We start from the raw sequence: 16,479 nt of genomic DNA on the forward strand, positions 1-16,479 counted from the left end.
GACTCAACGCAACCTCTGTCTCCCGGGTTCAAGTGATTCTCCTGCCTCAGCCTCCCGAGTAGCTGGGATTACAGGCATGCATCACCACGCCAGCTAATTTTGTATTTTTAGTAGAGACGGGGTTTCTCCATGTTGGTCAGGCTGGTCTCAAACTCCCGACCTCAGGTGATCCACCTGCCTTGGCCTCCCAAAGTGTTGGGATTACAGGCGTGAGCCACTGCTCCTGGCTTATTTTTCTTTTTGTTACTGAGTTGAAATCATTTTTTATATATTTTAGATACAAGTCACTTACCAAATATGTGATTTGCACAAATTTTCTCCCATTCTGTGGGATGTCTTTTCATTTAAACCAAAAAATTGTAGAGATGGGGGTTTTGCTGTGTTGCCCAGGTTGGTCTTGAACTCCTGGTCTTAAGTGATCCTCTGACCTTGGCCTCAAAAAGTGCTGCGATTATAGGCATGAGCCAATGTGCACAGCTTACCTTTTCTTCTTTTCTTTTTTTTTTGAGGCAGGGTCTTGCTCTGTTGCCCAGGCTGGAGTGCAGTGGTACAATCATGGCTTACTGCAGGCTGAAACTCCCATGCTCAAGTGATCCTCCCACTTTAGCCTCCTAGGTAACTGGGACCATAGGGGCGTGCCATCACACCTTGCTAATTTTTTTTTTTTTTTTTTTTTTGAGATGGAGTCTTGCCCTGTTGCCCAGGTTGGAGTGCAGTGGAGCGATCTTGGCTCACTGCAAATTCCACCTCCCGGATTCAAGTGATTCTCCTCCCTCAGCCTCCTGAGTAGCTGGGACTACAGGCGTGTGCCACCACGCCCAGCTAATTTTTGTATTCTGAGTAGAGACGGGATTTCACCACATTGGCCAGGCTGGTCTCGATCTCTTGACCTCGTGATCTGCCCGCCTTGGCCTCCCAAAGTGCTGGGATTACAGGTGTGAGTGTGAGCCACCGAACCTGGCCTTTTTTTTTTTTTTTTTTTTTTTGAGACCGTCTCACTCTGTCACCCAGGCTGGAGTGCAGTGACATGACACAATCTCGGCTCACTGCAACCTCTGCCTTCTGGGTTCAAGTGATCCTTCTGCCACAGCCTCCTGAGTAGCTGGGATTGCAGGCATGTGCCACCATGCCTGGCTAATTTTTGTATTTTTAGTAGAGACGGGGTTTCACCATGTTGGCCTACCTGGTCTTGAATTCCTGACCTCAGATGATCTGCCTGCATCAGCCTCCCAAAGTGCTGGGGTTACAAGCGTGAGCCACCACGCCTAGCTGGACCTGACTAATTAAAAAAAAAATTTTGTAGGCCGGGCAGGGTGGCTCACACCTGTAATCCCAGTACTTTGAGAGGTGGAGGCAGGGTAATCACCTGAATCAGGAGTTTGAGACCAGCCCGGGCAACATAATGAAACCCTAGGTCTACCAGAAATACACAAAAAAATTAGCCGAGCATGGTAGTGCACGTTTGTAGTCCCAGCTACTCAGGAGGCTGAGGTGGGAGGATGGCTGGAGCCAGGGAAGCAGTGGTTACAGTGAGCCGAGAATGTGCCACTGCACTCCAGCTTAGGTGACAGAGTGAGATAAGGTCTCAGAAAAAAAAAAAAAATTTGTAGGCCGGGCGCAATGGCTCACGCCTGTAATCCCAGCACTTTGGGAGGACCAGGCAGGCGGATCACAAGGTCAGGAGATCGAGACCACCCTGGCCAACATGGTGAAACCCCGTCTCCACTAAAAAAATACAAAAATTAGCTGGGCGTGGTGGCACGTGCCTGTAGTCCCAGCTACTTGGCAGGCTGAGGCAGAAGAATTGCTTGAACCCTGGAGGCGGAGGTTGCAGTGAGCCGAGATTGCACCATTGCACTCCAGCCTGGGCGACAGAGCGAGACTCCATCTCAAAAAAAAAAAAAAAAAAATTTGTGGAGACAAGGTCTCAATATTTGCCCAGGATGGTCTGAAACTTCTGGGCTCAAGCCATCCTTCTGCCTCAGCCTCCCAAAGTATTGGAATTACAGGTGTGAGCCACTGTGTCTGGCCTGTTTATAGACTCTTAATTCTGTTTCCTTGGTCTGTATGTCTATACTATGTCAGTGCCACACTGTCTTGATTACTGTAGCTTTGTGGTGAGTTTTGGAATTGGGAAGTGTCAGTCCCAATTCCAAGTCAGTATATATATACTTTGTTGTATATATTATTTTCTGTTTTGCACAGATATTATCAGGTTACAAATATTTTGCACACTTTTTTTTTTTTTTGAAACGGAGTCTTACTCTGTCACCCAGGCTGGAGTGCAGTGGCGCGATCTCAGCTCACTGCAAGCTCCGCCTCCCAGGTTCACACCATTCTCCTGCCTCAGCCTCCCCAGCAGCTGGGACTGCAGGCGCACACTGCCACGCCCAGCTAATTTTTTTGTATTTTAAGTAGAGACAGGGTTTCACTGTGTTAGCCAGGATGGCCTCGATCTCCTGACCTCGTGATCCACCTGCCTAGGCCTCCCAAAGTGCTGGGATTACAGGCGTGAGCCACCGCACCCGGCCTTGCACATGTTTTTAAAACTTAATACATAATAGCTTATCCTGTATCAATTAACATAGCTACTTTATTTATTCTTAGGGCCGCATAGTATTTTTTTTCTTTCTTTTTTTTTTTTTTTGAGACTTGAGTCTCGCTCTGTTGCCCAGGCTGGAGTGCAGTGGTGTGATCTTGGCTTAAGCAACCTCTGCCTCCTGGGATCAAGCCTCGGGATCCTCCTACCTCAACCTCTGCAGTATTTGGGACTACAGACACCTGCTACTACACCCAGTTAATTTTCGTATTTTTTGTAGAGATAGGGTCTCTATTGATGTGCATTTAGGCTTTATAATATTTATATATATATTTTTTGAAACAAAGTTTTGCTCTTGTTGCCCAGGCTGGAGTGCAGTGGCATGATCTTGGCTCACTGCAACCTTCGCCTCCCAGGTTCAAGTGATTCTCCTGCCTTAGCCTCCCGAGTAGCTGGGATTACAGTTTTTAAAAAATGTATCCTAGGCTGGGCGCAGTGGCTCACGCCTGTAATCCCAGCCCTTTGGGAGGCTGAGGCGGGTGGACCACCTGAGGTTTGGAGTTTGAGACCAGCCTGGCCAACATGGTGAAACCTCGTCTGTACTAAAAATACAAAAATTAGCTGAGTGTACTGGCGGGCGCCTGTAATCTCAGCTTCTTGGGAGGCTGAGGCAGGAGAAACGCTTGAACTTGAGAGGCGGTGGTTGCAGTGAGCCATTGCACTCCAGCCTGGGTGTCAAGCAAAACTCTGTCTCTCTCTCTCTCTGTGTCTCTCTTTCTCTCTCTCTCTCTCTGTGTGTGTGTGTGTGTGTATATATGTATATATATTCTGCCAATATTTTGTGATTAGAGAGTTTAAAGTATTTACATTTAAAGTAATTACTGATAAGGACTTTTGCCATTTTGCTACTACTTTTATGTTTAGCTGATTTTTTTTTTTTTGGTAGTGAAAAAAAAATTTTTTTTTTTTGAGAGCATGAGACTGTTGCCTAGGCTTTGGTGAGCAAAATAGTGCAGTGCCACAATCTCAGCTCACTGCGACTTTGGGCTCAAGTGATCCTCTGTCCCAGTCTCCTGAGTAGCTGGTAGTATAGGTGTGCCACCACCATGCCTGGCTAATTTTTGTATTTTTTGTAGAGATAGGGTTTTACCATGTTGCCCAGGCTGGTCTCAAACTGGGTTCAAACAATCTACCTGCCTTAGCCTTCCAAAGTGTTGGGATTACAGGCATTAGCCACTTTCTGCCCCCTCCCCCGCTTTTTTTTTTTTTGAGACGGAGTTTCACTCTTGTTGCCCAGGCTGGAGTGCAGTGGCATGATTTCAGCTCACTGCAACCTCCGCCTCCCGGGTTCAGGCATTTTCCTGCCTCTGCCTCCCGAGTAGCTGGGATTACAGGCGTGCCACCATGCCTGGCTAATTTTGTATTTTTAATAGAGATGGGGTTTCTCTATGTTGGTCAGGCTGGTCTCGAACTCCTGACCTCAGGTGATCCTCCTGCCTTGGCTTCCCAAAGTGCTGGGATTATAGGCGTAAGCCATCACGCCTGGCCCACACTTTTTTATTTTTTTATTTTTATTTTTTATTATTTATTTATTTATTGATTTTGAGATGGAGTTTCGTTCTTGTTGCCCAGGCTGGAGTGCAATGGCATAATCTCAGCTCACCGCAGCCTCCGCCTCCTGGGTTCAAGTGATTCTCCTGCCTCAGCCTCCTGAGTAGCTGAATTTACAGGCATGCGCCACCATGCCCAGCTAATTTTGTATTTTTAGTAGAGACGGGGTTTCTCCATGTTGGTCAGGCTGGTCTCGAACTCCAGACCTCAGGTGATCCTCCCGCCTCGGCCTCCCAAAGGGCTGGGATTACAGGCGTAAGCCACCACGCCTGGCCTGCTTTTTTTATTTTTTATTTATTTTTTCTTTTTAAGAGGCAGGGTCTTACTGTGTTGTCCAGATTGGAGAACAGTGGTGAGATCATAGCTCACTGCAGACTTGGATTCCTGGACTCAAGCAATCCTCCCGCTTCATTCTTTGCAAGTAACTGGAAGTGCAGACATGTGCCACCTGCCTTTTTTGTTTTTTAAATTTTTCATAGAGATGGGGTCTTGCTATGTTGCCTAGGCTGGTCTCAAACTCCTGGCCTCAAGCAATCGGCTTCCTGAAGTGCTGGGATTACAGATGTTAGCCACTGGCCTGTTGCGAAAATGTTTTGACTTTCTTCTCATTTTCTTTCTTTCTTTTTTTTTTTTTTTTGAAGTAGAGAGAGTCTCACTATATGGCCAATGGTGGTTTCAAACTCCTGAGTCCAAGCAATCCTCCTGCCTCAGCCTCCCAGTGCTTGTCATGCTAGGACAACAAGCATGAGCCACTGTGCCTAGCCCCTTCTCATTTTCTTTTTTTTTCTTTCTAGTGCATAAGCAGGCAATCTTATTTTCTTATGTGTATATTCTAAAGATATGTTCTTTGCAGTTACCATGGGAATTACACTTAACATCTCACAGTTATAATCTAATTTGAATTTATACTAACTTAAGTTCCATAGTATACAAATCTCTGCTCCTATCCAGCTCCTTTCTCTTCCCTTTTCTGTTAAGTCATGGATTACATCTTTGTAAATCGTATCTCAGTAACCTAGATTAATAATTTTTTATGCATCTGTCTTTTAGATCACGTTGAAAGTGAAAAGTAGGAGTTACAAAGCAAAATTGCAATAATGCTAGTTTTTACAGTTGCCCCTGTATTTGCCTTTACCAGAGATCTTTCTTTCTTTTTTTTTTGGGGATGGAGTCTCGCTCTTTCGCCCAGGCTGGAGTGCAATGGCGCAATCTCAGCTGACTGTAACCTCTGCCTCCCGGGTTCAAAAGATTTTCTTGCCTCAGGCTCCTGAGTAGCTGGGACTGTAGTTGTACGCCACCACACGTGGCTGATTTTTGTATTTTTAGTAGAGACGGGGTTTTGCCATGTTGGCCAGGCTGGTCTTGAACTCCTAACCTCAGGTGTGAGCCACCGCACCCGGCCGAGATCTTTATTTCTTCACATGGCTTCACGTCTAGCTTTTAAAAATTCATTCTGGGCCGGGCGCAGTGGCTCACGCCTGTAATCCCAGCACTTTGGGAGGCTAAGGCGGGTGGATCACGAGGTCAGGAGATCGAGACCATCCTGGTTAACACAGTGAAACCCCGTCTCTACTAAAAACACAAAAGGCAGGGTGCGGTGGCTCACGCCTGTAATCCCAGCACTTTGGGAGGCTGAGGTGGGTGGATCACGAGGTCAGGAGATCGAGACCATCCTGGCTAACATGGTGAAACCCCGTCTCCACTAAAAATACAAAAAACAAAACAAAACAAAAAAAAACAATTAGCTGGCATTGCGGTGGGGGAGACAGCAAGACTCTGTCTCAAAAAAAAAAAAAAAAAAACTACAAAAATTAGCCGGGCGTGGTGGCGGGCGCCTGTAGTCCCAGCTACTCGGGAGGCTGAGGCAGGAGAATGGCATGAACCCAGGAGGTGGAGCTTGCAGTGAGCCGAGATCGCTCAACTGCATTCCAGCCTTGGCAACAGAGCAAGACTCCATTTCAAAAAAAAAAAAAATTCATTCTGAAGAATTCCTTTTTTTTTTTTTTTTTTTTTTTTGTAAAAATGGAGTCTCACTCTGTGGCCCTGGCTGGAGTGCTGAGTGCCATGGCATGATCTCAGCTCACTGCAACCAACCCCCGCTCCAAGTTGAAGCGATATTCCTGCCTCAGCCTCCTGACTAGCTGGGATTACGGGTGCCTGCTACTGCACCTGGCTAATTTTTGTATTTTTAGTAGAGACAGGTTTCACCATCTTGGCCAGGCTGGTGTCGAACTCCTGACCTCGTGACCAACCCACTTCGGCCTCCCAAAGTGCTGGGATTACAGGCGTGAGCCACCGTGCCCGGACTGAAGAATTCCCTTTTAGCATTTCTTACAAGGTCTGTATAGTGGTAATGAGCCTCCCTCAGCTTTTGTTTATCTGAGAATGTCTTGATTTTTTTCCTTTTTTTTTTTTTTTTGAGATGGGGTCTCGCTCTGTCGCCCAGGCTGGAGTGCAGTGGCGTGATCTCAGCTCACTGCAAGCTCCGCCTCCTGGGTTCACACCATTCTCCTGCCTCAGCCTCGTGAGTAGCTGGGACTACAGGTGCCCGCCACCACGCCTGGCTAATTTTTTTTTTTTTTTTGTATTTTTAGTAGAGACGGGGTTTCACTGTGTTAGCCAGGATGGTCTCGATCTCCTGACCTTGTGATCCTCCCGCCTCGGCCTCCCAAAGTGCTGGGATTACAGGTGTGAGCCGCCTCGCCCGGCCAATGTTTTTCCTTATTTTTTGAAGGACAGTGTTGCCATTTACAGAATTCTTGGTTGGCAATTTATATTTAGGGTTTTTTTTTTTTTTTTTGAGACAGAGTCTTGCTCTGTTGCCCAGGCTGGAGTGCAGTGGCGTGACCTTGGCTCACTGCAACCTCCGCCTCCGGGGTTCAAGTCATTCTCCTGCCTCAGCCTCCCAAGTAGCTGGGACTACAGGTGCCTGCCACTACACCTGGCTAATTTTTTGTATTTTTAGTAGAGACGGGGTGTCACCATGTTGGCCGGGCTGGTCTCGAACTCCTGACCTCAAGTGATCCACCCGCCTCAGCCTCCCAAAGTGCAGGGATTACAGACATGAGCCCCCACGCCCGGCCTAGGTCTTGTATGATCATACATTTTGCCTTGGCATTCATATGGCTTTCTAAATTTCACCATATACATGTTGCTTTGGAATGTCCTAATTTGCCAAAGAGTTTCACCTCAACTTCTGTGGGCATCTATCTGTAATCTCTTGCCCCAAGTGCCTGTTAGTCTGTAGTCTGCTTTGCAGCTTTCATTAGCAATACCTGCTGCTTTCTCTGCCTGAGTTTTGTATTAGGTTGAAATAGAAACATGCACCTTATGTCTGTCCTTCAAATACCCCCGCAGACAGGGTAGAACAGATATGTACAATAGTTTGCAAATAACGTCTGCTTTGCTCTTTGAGGGAGGGAGCTGGGAATTGGGCTTCTACTGCTTTAAGACAAAAAACACTGCCATGCTGGAGAGGGGGTAGGGCAAGGTTGAGTAAAACACCACAGAACTTTCCTTCTGTTTTGAAGATGGCTTTTTCTTCATTGGATATTTGCTTGTAAACCTTTGACTCTTTTCTAAAACTGTCAAATTTGGTTCAGACAGTTACTACTTGTTTTTCTGATGTTTCTATGAAGGAATGAGACCTTGAAACTTCCTAGTCTGCCATTTTGATGACCTATGGGCTGTCTTTGTACTCTCTTGATAGTGTCCTTTGATACACAGAAGTTTTTAATTTTGATGAAGTCCCTTTATCTACTTTTTCTTTTAAAGTTCCTTGTGCTGTAGGGGTCATATTTAAGAAATCATTGCCAAATCCAAGGTCATGAAGATTTGCCTCTTTTTCAGTAGCTATAACAAAGGTCCTGGAAATAACTTCTTATCTTGACTTGAGTTACATGTCTGTCTTCAAAGCAATGATTGTGGTGAGGGTAATAGATTATTCCGATTGCTCATGCTGGATGGTGTCCGATCAGGTCTGAGACAGTGGGGTTGATACTGCAGTGCTGTTTCCAAAAAGGAAGGGCTAGTGAGCGCTAGAAAAATCAGTAAATACTTATTTCATTTAGTAAATGTGAAGCATTCATAGCACATTGAAAAGTTTATGGTGCCCAGAGTACCTTTTTTTTTTTTTTTTTTTGAGACAGCCTCACTCTGTTTCCTGAACTGGAATGCAGTGGTGCGATCTTGGCTCACTGCAGCCTCAACCTCCTGGGTTCAAGCGATCCTCCCCCACTTCAGCCATCCAGGAAGCTGGGACTACACATAGTCATCATGCCTGACTAATTTTTGTATATATATTTTTTAAGATGGAGTCTCGCTCTGTCACCCAGGCTGGAGTGCAGTGGCATGATCTTGGCTGACTGTAGCCTCCGCCTCCCGGTTTCAAGCGTTTCTCCTGCCTCAGCCTCCTGCATAGCTGGGATTACAGGTGCCTGCCACCACACCTGGCTAGTTTTTGTATTTTTAGTAGAGATGAGATTTCACCATGTTGCCTAGGCTGGTCTCGAACTCCTGACCTCAGGTGATCCACCTGCCTCAGCCTCCCAAAGTTCTGGTAATTTTTGTATTTTTTGTAGAGATGGCATTTTGCTATGTTGCCCAGGCTGGTCTCAAACTCCTTGGCTCAAGCGGTCTGCCTGCCTTGGCCTCCCAAAGTGTTGAGGTTACAGGTATGAGCCACCGTGCCCGACCCCAGAGTACACATTTTAATTAAAAACTTATTTTTCTGGCCGGGCACGGTGGCTCACGCCTGTAATCCCAGCACTTTGGGAGGCCGAGGTGGGTGGATCACAATGTTAGGAGTTTGAGACCAGCCTGGCCAATATGGTGAAACCCCATCTCTACTAAAAATACAAAAATTAGCCGGGCATGGTGACGCGTGCCTGTAGTCCCAGCTACTCGGGAGGCTGAGGCAGAAGAATCGCTCGAACCGGGGAGGCAGAGGTTGTAGTGGGCTGAGATAGTGCCACTGGACTCCAGCCTGGGCGACAGAGAGAGATTCTGTCTTAAAAAAAAAAAAAAAAAAAAAGTATTTTTCTTATTATAAATTTAATATGTAAGTGACGTAAGTGTTTAAAAGTGACTTCCAGCTGGACGCGGTGGCTCATGCCTGTAATCCTAGCACTTTGGGAGGCCGAGGCGGGCGGACTGCTTGAGCTCAGGAGTTTGAGACCAGCCTGGGTAACACAGTGAAAACCCGTCTCTACTAAAATACAAAAAAATTAGCTGGGCGGCCGGCGTGCGCCTGTAGTTCTAGCTACTTGGGAGGCTGAGGCAGGAGAATTGCTTGAACCCGGAGGTTGCAGTGGGCTGAGATCGTGCCTTTGCACTTCAGCCTGGGCAACAAAGCAAGACTCCATCTCTTAAAAAAAAAAAAAAAAAAAAAAAAAAGAAGGCCGGGTGCAGTGGCTCACGCCTGTAATCTCACACTTTGGGAGGCCTAGGTGGGCGGATCACGAGGTCAGGAGATCTAGACCACAGTAAACCCCGTCTCTACTAAAAATACAAAAAATTAGCCAGGCGTGGTGGCGGGCGCCTGTAGTCCTAGCTACTCGGGAGGCTGAGGCAGGAGAATTGCTTGAACCCGGAGGTTGCAATGGGCTGAGATCATGCCTTTGCACTCCAGCCTGGGCGACAGAGCGAGACTCGGTCTCAAAAAAAAAAAAGAAAAGAAAGACCTTCAAAATCATTGCTGCTGATGTGGTCCCTCATAAACCAAGCAGTGGGAAACTGGTTTAGCTTTTAGTTCACGTTCTAAAGTACTAATTTTTGTGGTTTATTTTGTACAGGTACTGCTATAACCAGAATTTGGTAGAAAAAGGATTTACTTGTTGGGGCCCTCTTGATAAAAAGAGATGTGGGGGGATTCTCGACCTGCTAACAGAGCTGGACCTTTTCGGTAAGTTCTCAAATTTGAATATTGAAATTGCCAGTATTTTAATTATAAATGTGTAACATTTTCGCCTACTATAAATAAAGATATTTTCTCTGTGGAGAAATAGTTTCTGATTTTTTAAAAATAGAAATTCGGCTGGGCGCGGTGGCTCACGCCTGTAATCCAAGCACTTTGGGAGGCTGAGGCGGGCAGATCATGAGGTCAGGAGATCGAGACCATCCTGGCTATCACGGTGAAACCCCGTCTCTACTAAAAAATACAAAAAAAATTAGCCGGGCGTGGTGGCGGCTGCCTGTAGTCCCAGCTACTCGGGAGGCTGAAGCAGGAGAATGGTGTGAACCTGGGAGGCGGAGCTTGCAGTGAGCCGAGATCGTGCCACTGCATTCCAGCTTGGGCGACAGAGGAAGACTCTGTCTCAAAAACAAAAAAAAAAAAAAAAAGAAAAAAAAAGAAAAATAGAAACTCAATTTGGAAAATAATTTCGAAAATGATTGTGAGCCTGAATACCCAGCATGCCAAATGTTTTGTCACATAGCATTTTAAATTTTTATTTATTTGTTTGTTTTTTGAGACAAGTCTCGCTCTGTCTCCCAGGCTGGAGTGCAGTGGTGCGATCTTGACTTACTGCAACGTCCGCCTCCCGTGTTCAAGTGATTCTCCTGCCTCAGCCTTCTGAGTAGCTGGGATTACAGGCGCGTGCCACTATGCCTGGCTAATTTCATTATTTTAATATTTAAAAATACCCAAATATTTTATTTCTTTTTGTCTCTTAGCAAAGGAATACATATTTGGCTAGTAAGGAAAGCTAGCAAAATTTACATAAATGTTTATAAAAGTTGTATTGAGTTCACTAATTTATGTCTAGAATTCAGAGCTGTGCCTTGTCTGTGGCATGTTGATGCAGTTTGCTAAGCCACCTCTCAATTTTAGGGGTTACTTGGTACCAAGAAGAGTGGAGAAAGTGGTAGCATTTAGTTGTAAATAGATTGTATTTTAAATTTGTAGGGAATTAATTTTTTTATAGCTAGTATCATACACACTGTATTTTAACTAGTATTTAAACATTTTTCGTATTGTGTTTACAATTAATGAGATGCTATATGAATGTGACTTTTTTGGTTTTACTTGGTACATAGCAAATAAATCTGACCTTTAAATGTATGCATTCATAAGTATTGTTGCTCCAGTTGAAACTTCTATTACTAGTACATTTTCCTTTTTTTACCTTTTTTCAAAATGGAGTCTCACTCTGTTGCCCATGCTGGAGTGCAGGGGTATGATCTCAGCTCACTGCAGCCTCTGCCTCCTAGGTTCAAGTGATTCTCCTGCCTTAGCCTCCTGAGTAGCTGGGACTACAGGTGTATGCCACCATGCCTGGCTAATTATTGAATTTTTTTTTTTAGTAGAGATGGCATTTCACCATGTTGGCCAGGCTGATCTCAAACTCCTGACCTCAAGTGATCCACCTACCTCAGCCTCCCAAAGTGCTGGGACTATAAGTGTGAGCCACCGCACCTGCCATTTGGATTGGCAATCTGCAAGATTTTATTACTTAAATGCAACAGATGTTCTCATTCATTGTTCTGAAGCTTGGAGTTCCAATGAAAAATTTAGGTAGAGAACTGAGTTTAGAAAATCCATATAATGTTTAGTAAAACTAGTATTTCATAAATGCTGAATGACAGAGATTGGTCTTTAAATTAAAACAACTGTGTGATGTTGGGTATTTTTTTTCTTTCAAAATACTAAGGATTAGATCAGTGTTCAGCAAACTACAGCTGATAGCCTGTTTTTGTAAATAAAGTTTTACTGGAAAACAGCCACTCTTACTCATTTGCAGATTGTGTATGGCTGCTTTCATGCTATGATGGCAGAGTTGAATAGTTGTAACAGAGATTGTATAACCCACAAAATCCGATATGTTTACGAACTGGCTCTTCATGGAAAAAGTTTCCTGACCTCTCATCTAGATCAATGGGGTTGTACATTACCATTTAAAAATATTTAGGTTGTAATCTATCCTCTTATTACTTGTATTTATGGGTAACTATTTTGTAAGTAAGGCTATTTCTTATAGAATTAACGTGGTTTAGGTAAGCATTCAGAAATGTTAGGTTAATTTAGCTCTATTGTCTAACTTTTTTCAAATTTAGAACATTTGTCTTTGACTCGTTTAAACTTATTTAAAATTATATTTTCCCACCTTAATTTTAGTTTAAATGTAAGTCATTATATGCTGTTTTTTAAGATCTTTGACTAGAAGGGAGACAGTTTTTGGGAACTAATTTGAACCAAAACAGATATAGGAAAATGATTTTGTTACATTTCCTTTGAACTTTTCTTTTAAAATTTGTTTTTATTTGGTTGAAAATAATTTTCATAACTACTGATATTTTATATTAGTAGAATGGTTTCTTGATTAGTCTGTATAAAATACAAATCTAAGAACCCTGCTACAGTAAGTTACTGTAAATCTATTTGATCTTAATTTAGAAGAGTAAGATAATCTTTAGGCCATGTTGGATGTGTTCTGGTCAGAAAACATGTAGATTTCATACCTCAGTCCTCATCCCATGAGTGTCTGATGAAGCTTAAATCTTCCTGCAAGAAAGACTTGAATGATTTTAAACATGAGAGACACTGTATTTAGTGGTAACATCTTAATTTTAGTGTTAAATTGTATTGCTTAAGAAGAACATCTAGGCCGGGCGTGGCGGCTCACGCCTGTAATCCCAGCACTTTGGGAGGCCGAGGCGGGTGGATCACGAGGTCAGGAGATCAAGACCATCCTGGCTAACACGGTGAAACCCCGCCTCTACAAAAAATACAAAAAAATTAGCTGGGCGTGGTAGCGGACGCCTGTAGTCCCAGCCCCTCGGGAAGCTGAGGCAGGAGAATGGCATGAACCCGGGAGGCGGAGCTTGCAGTGAGCCAATATCGCGCCACTGCACTCCAGCCTGGGCGACAGAGTGAGACTCCGTCTCAAAAAAAAAAAAAGAACATCTAAACTTGCTCCTCTTATGATGAACCACATAGACATAACTAGTGTTAATGGGGGTCAGTGGAAGACATCATGTTCTGAAAATCCATTAAATGTACATCATTCTAGTGTTTAGGTTAATGTTGTTAAATTCCTGTTACTTTAAGAAAGGGTTGGCCGGGCATGGTGGCTCACGCCTGTAACCCTAACCTTGGGGAGACAGAGACGGGTGACTCACCTGAGGTCAAGAGTTCAAGACCAGCCTGGGCAGCATGGTAAAACCCCATCTCTACTAAAAATAAAAAAATTAGCTGGGCATGGTGGCGCATGCCTGTAATCCCAGCTACTCTGGAGGCTGAGGCATGAGAATTGCTTGAACCCAGGAGGCAGAGGCTGCAGTGAACCAAGATCATGCCATTGCACTCCAGCCTGGGCAACAGAGCGAGACTCCGTCTCAAAAAAAAAGAAAAAGAGAAAGAAAGGGTTTGGCATTGCAACTATTTCTCTTGAACTGAGTGACCCAGAATCAGTTGTCCTTTGAATTTTAGTATAGTAGCATAGTCTGAGCTCAGAAGGGCCTTATGATAGACCCTATATGTTCTGGGAGGCAAGAATTGAGTTGGTATTAATGTCTTAATGCTTTTGTTTTACTGCTGAATAACAGATGACCCTTCAGGTCTTTTCATGTTTTCCTTTTTCATGTCTCCCTGCCTAGGATCCTAGGTGCCTAATTGCCTACTTAAACTAGTTTAGGGAATCTTGGACTGAAGCCAAAACATGTAAAATGCCCTGGAGATTAGGCAAAGGGAAGAAGTTGGGTAGTATGAAAGATTAGGTCACATCTTGTTTATCTCTAGAGTTCTATAAATTGAGAATGTAAATTTAATACTATGTCTATTTTTAAAATGTATTTTATTGCCATGAAAAAGTAGCATGAGACATTGGAATATGGAATATCAGCTTCTTCATTTGGGTCATGGGGATCATGCTTGAAGACCTAATGCTCTCTCTAGGTCTATCTCAGCATTGAGCCCCTGGATGCTGTTGCGTGGCTTAGATGACTTATACATGCTTTGTGGCATGATTCATACTACCTTCTACCTTCTATGATACCCTTGGGTAGTTACAATAGGACCCAGGTTAGAGTGCTTCTTGGTGGAGCCACTGTAGAACTGGGATTTAGATGCAGCCAGGGCTGATGCTCAGCTGGTGAACACTGGTGTGCTTGTTCCTACTGGTGATTTACAACCAGTGTTTCTTCTTTTTGGGCCTGCATCCATTTTGATTGGGTGGTGTCCATGCTGTATCTGTAATAAAATATTTTTGAATGTTACCGCTGGATGCAGCGTGAGAAAGATACCTCCTGAAACTTACTGTAAGAAATTTACAGTGCTTTGATTTTTCTGATATATAGGAATCGTCATGTTGACCTTGGAATTCTTAAGTTCCCTGGCTGTAGGAAATGGAAATTTTTGTAGTATGTCACCATTGTTAGCTTATTTGGTATTGCGGATTTTCCCTGTTGCAGGACTGGGTGAAAGCTTTTTCAGCAGCAGTCATGTTGAAAACCTTGTGTTGACTTTCCTCGTGTTCTGAAATGGGAGCATAAAAGTTTACTCCGCCACTTCGTCTTAAAATAGCAAAACTTTGCTGTTTTCTGCAGATCTAGGACCTTGTTACAGAACTCTGCCAAAAAAAAATGTTTACAGAAGAATGTGCTGTGATTAGAGAAGAATATGCTGGTGTGTAGATTTCAAACTCTCTGGACAATATGAATAACACTGTCTTTGTTTCTACAGTGGGAGCCAAGAAGAAAGGTTTGCTCCCGGGTGGAACAGGGATTATCCTCCTCCTCCCCTTAAGAGTCATGCTCAAGAGAGACACTCTGGCAACTTTCCTGGCAGAGATTCACTTCCCTTTGATTTCCAGGGGCATTCGGGGCCTCCTTTTGCAAATGTAGAGGAGCATTCTTTCAGCTATGGAGCTAGAGACGGACCGCATGGTGACTATCGAGGAGGGGAGGGACCTGGACATGATTTCAGGGGGGGAGATTTTTCGTCTTCTGATTTCCAGAGCAGAGATTCATCACAGTTGGACTTCAGGGGTAGGGACATACATTCTGGGGATTTTCGGGATAGAGAAGGACCACCTATGGACTATAGGGGTGGAGATGGTACTTCTATGGATTATAGAGGTAGGGAGGCACCTCATATGAACTACAGAGACAGGGATGCTCACGCTGTTGACTTCAGAGGTAGGGATGCTCCTCCATCTGACTTCAGGGGCCGGGGCACTTATGATTTAGATTTTAGAGGCCGGGATGGATCCCATGCAGATTTTAGGGGAAGGGATTTATCAGGTTTGGATTTTAGGGCCAGAGAACAGTCCCGTTCTGATTTTAGGAATAGAGATGTATCTGATTTGGACTTTAGAGACAAAGACGGAACACAAGTAGACTTTAGAGGCCGAGGTTCAGGTACTACTGATCTAGACTTTAGGGACAGGGATACGCCACATTCAGATTTCAGAGGTAGACACCGATCTAGGACTGATCAGGATTTTAGGGGCAGAGAGATGGGATCTTGTATGGAATTTAAAGATAGGGAGATGCCCCCTGTGGATCCAAATATTTTGGATTACATTCAGCCCTCTACACAAGATAGAGAACATTCTGGTATGAATGTGAACAGGAGAGAAGAATCCACACATGACCATACGATAGAAAGGCCTGCTTTTGGCATTCAGAAGGGAGAATTTGAGCATTCAGAAACAAGAGAAGGAGAAACACAAGGGGTAGCCTTTGAACATGAGTCTCCAGCAGACTTTCAGAACAGCCAAAGTCCAGTTCAAGACCAAGATAAGTCACAGCTTTCTGGACGTGAAGAGCAGAGTTCAGATGCTGGTCTGTTTAAAGAAGAAGGCGGTCTGGACTTTCTTGGGCGGCAAGACACCGATTACAGAAGCATGGAGTACCGTGATGTGGATCATAGGCTGCCAGGAAGCCAGATGTTTGGCTATGGCCAGAGCAAGTCTTTTCCAGAGGGCAAAACTGCCCGAGATGCCCAACGGGACCTTCAGGTATGTTGATGGGGTGGATTGCCTTTTTTTTTTTTTTTGAGACAGAGTCTCGCTCTGTTGCCCAGCCTGGAGTGCAGTGGTGCGATCTCTGCTCATGCAAGCTCCGCCTCCTGGGTTCATGCCATTCTCCTGCCTCAGCCTCCTGAGTAGCTGGGACTGACTACAGGCGCCCACCACCACGCCTGGTGTGAGCCACCGCGCCCGGCCTGCTTTTTTTTTTTTCTTTAAATAAGACTTTTGTGAAGGATGACATTTATTTATTTATTTATTTATTTTTGAAACGGAGTCTTGCTCTGTCACCCAGGCTAGAGTGCAGTGACATAATCTCAGCTCACTGCAACCTCCGCCTCCCAGGGTCAAGCAGTTTTCCTG

At 44.5% G+C, this 16,479-nt stretch overlaps 1 protein-coding gene across 27 annotated transcripts in view; it reads left to right on the forward strand.

Annotated features, from left to right (window-relative positions):
- Positions 1-16,479, forward strand: part of RBM6 (RNA binding motif protein 6) — a 136,238-nt gene that overhangs the window by 13,025 nt on the left and 106,734 nt on the right. For 10 of the 27 annotated variants that reach the window (XR_010155210.1, XR_010155212.1, XR_010155211.1 and 7 more), the window contains exons 2-3: positions 9,943-10,052; positions 14,829-16,107. Coding sequence is in view for 4 of the 27 variants with exons in the window: in XM_016941128.4 (XP_016796617.1) it covers positions 10,009-10,052; positions 14,829-16,107 (1,323 nt within the window). In the remaining 23 variants the exon portion in view is untranslated. Of the gene's footprint in view, positions 1-6,342; positions 6,489-9,942; positions 10,053-14,557; positions 16,108-16,479 lie in introns of those variants that run through there. The other 17 variants (XM_063805817.1, XM_063805814.1, XM_063805804.1 and 14 more) reach the window with 7 other exon arrangements.

This window comes from Pan troglodytes, chromosome 2 (assembly GCF_028858775.2).
Source record: "Pan troglodytes isolate AG18354 chromosome 2, NHGRI_mPanTro3-v2.0_pri, whole genome shotgun sequence".
Lineage (NCBI taxonomy): Eukaryota > Metazoa > Chordata > Mammalia > Primates > Hominidae > Pan > Pan troglodytes.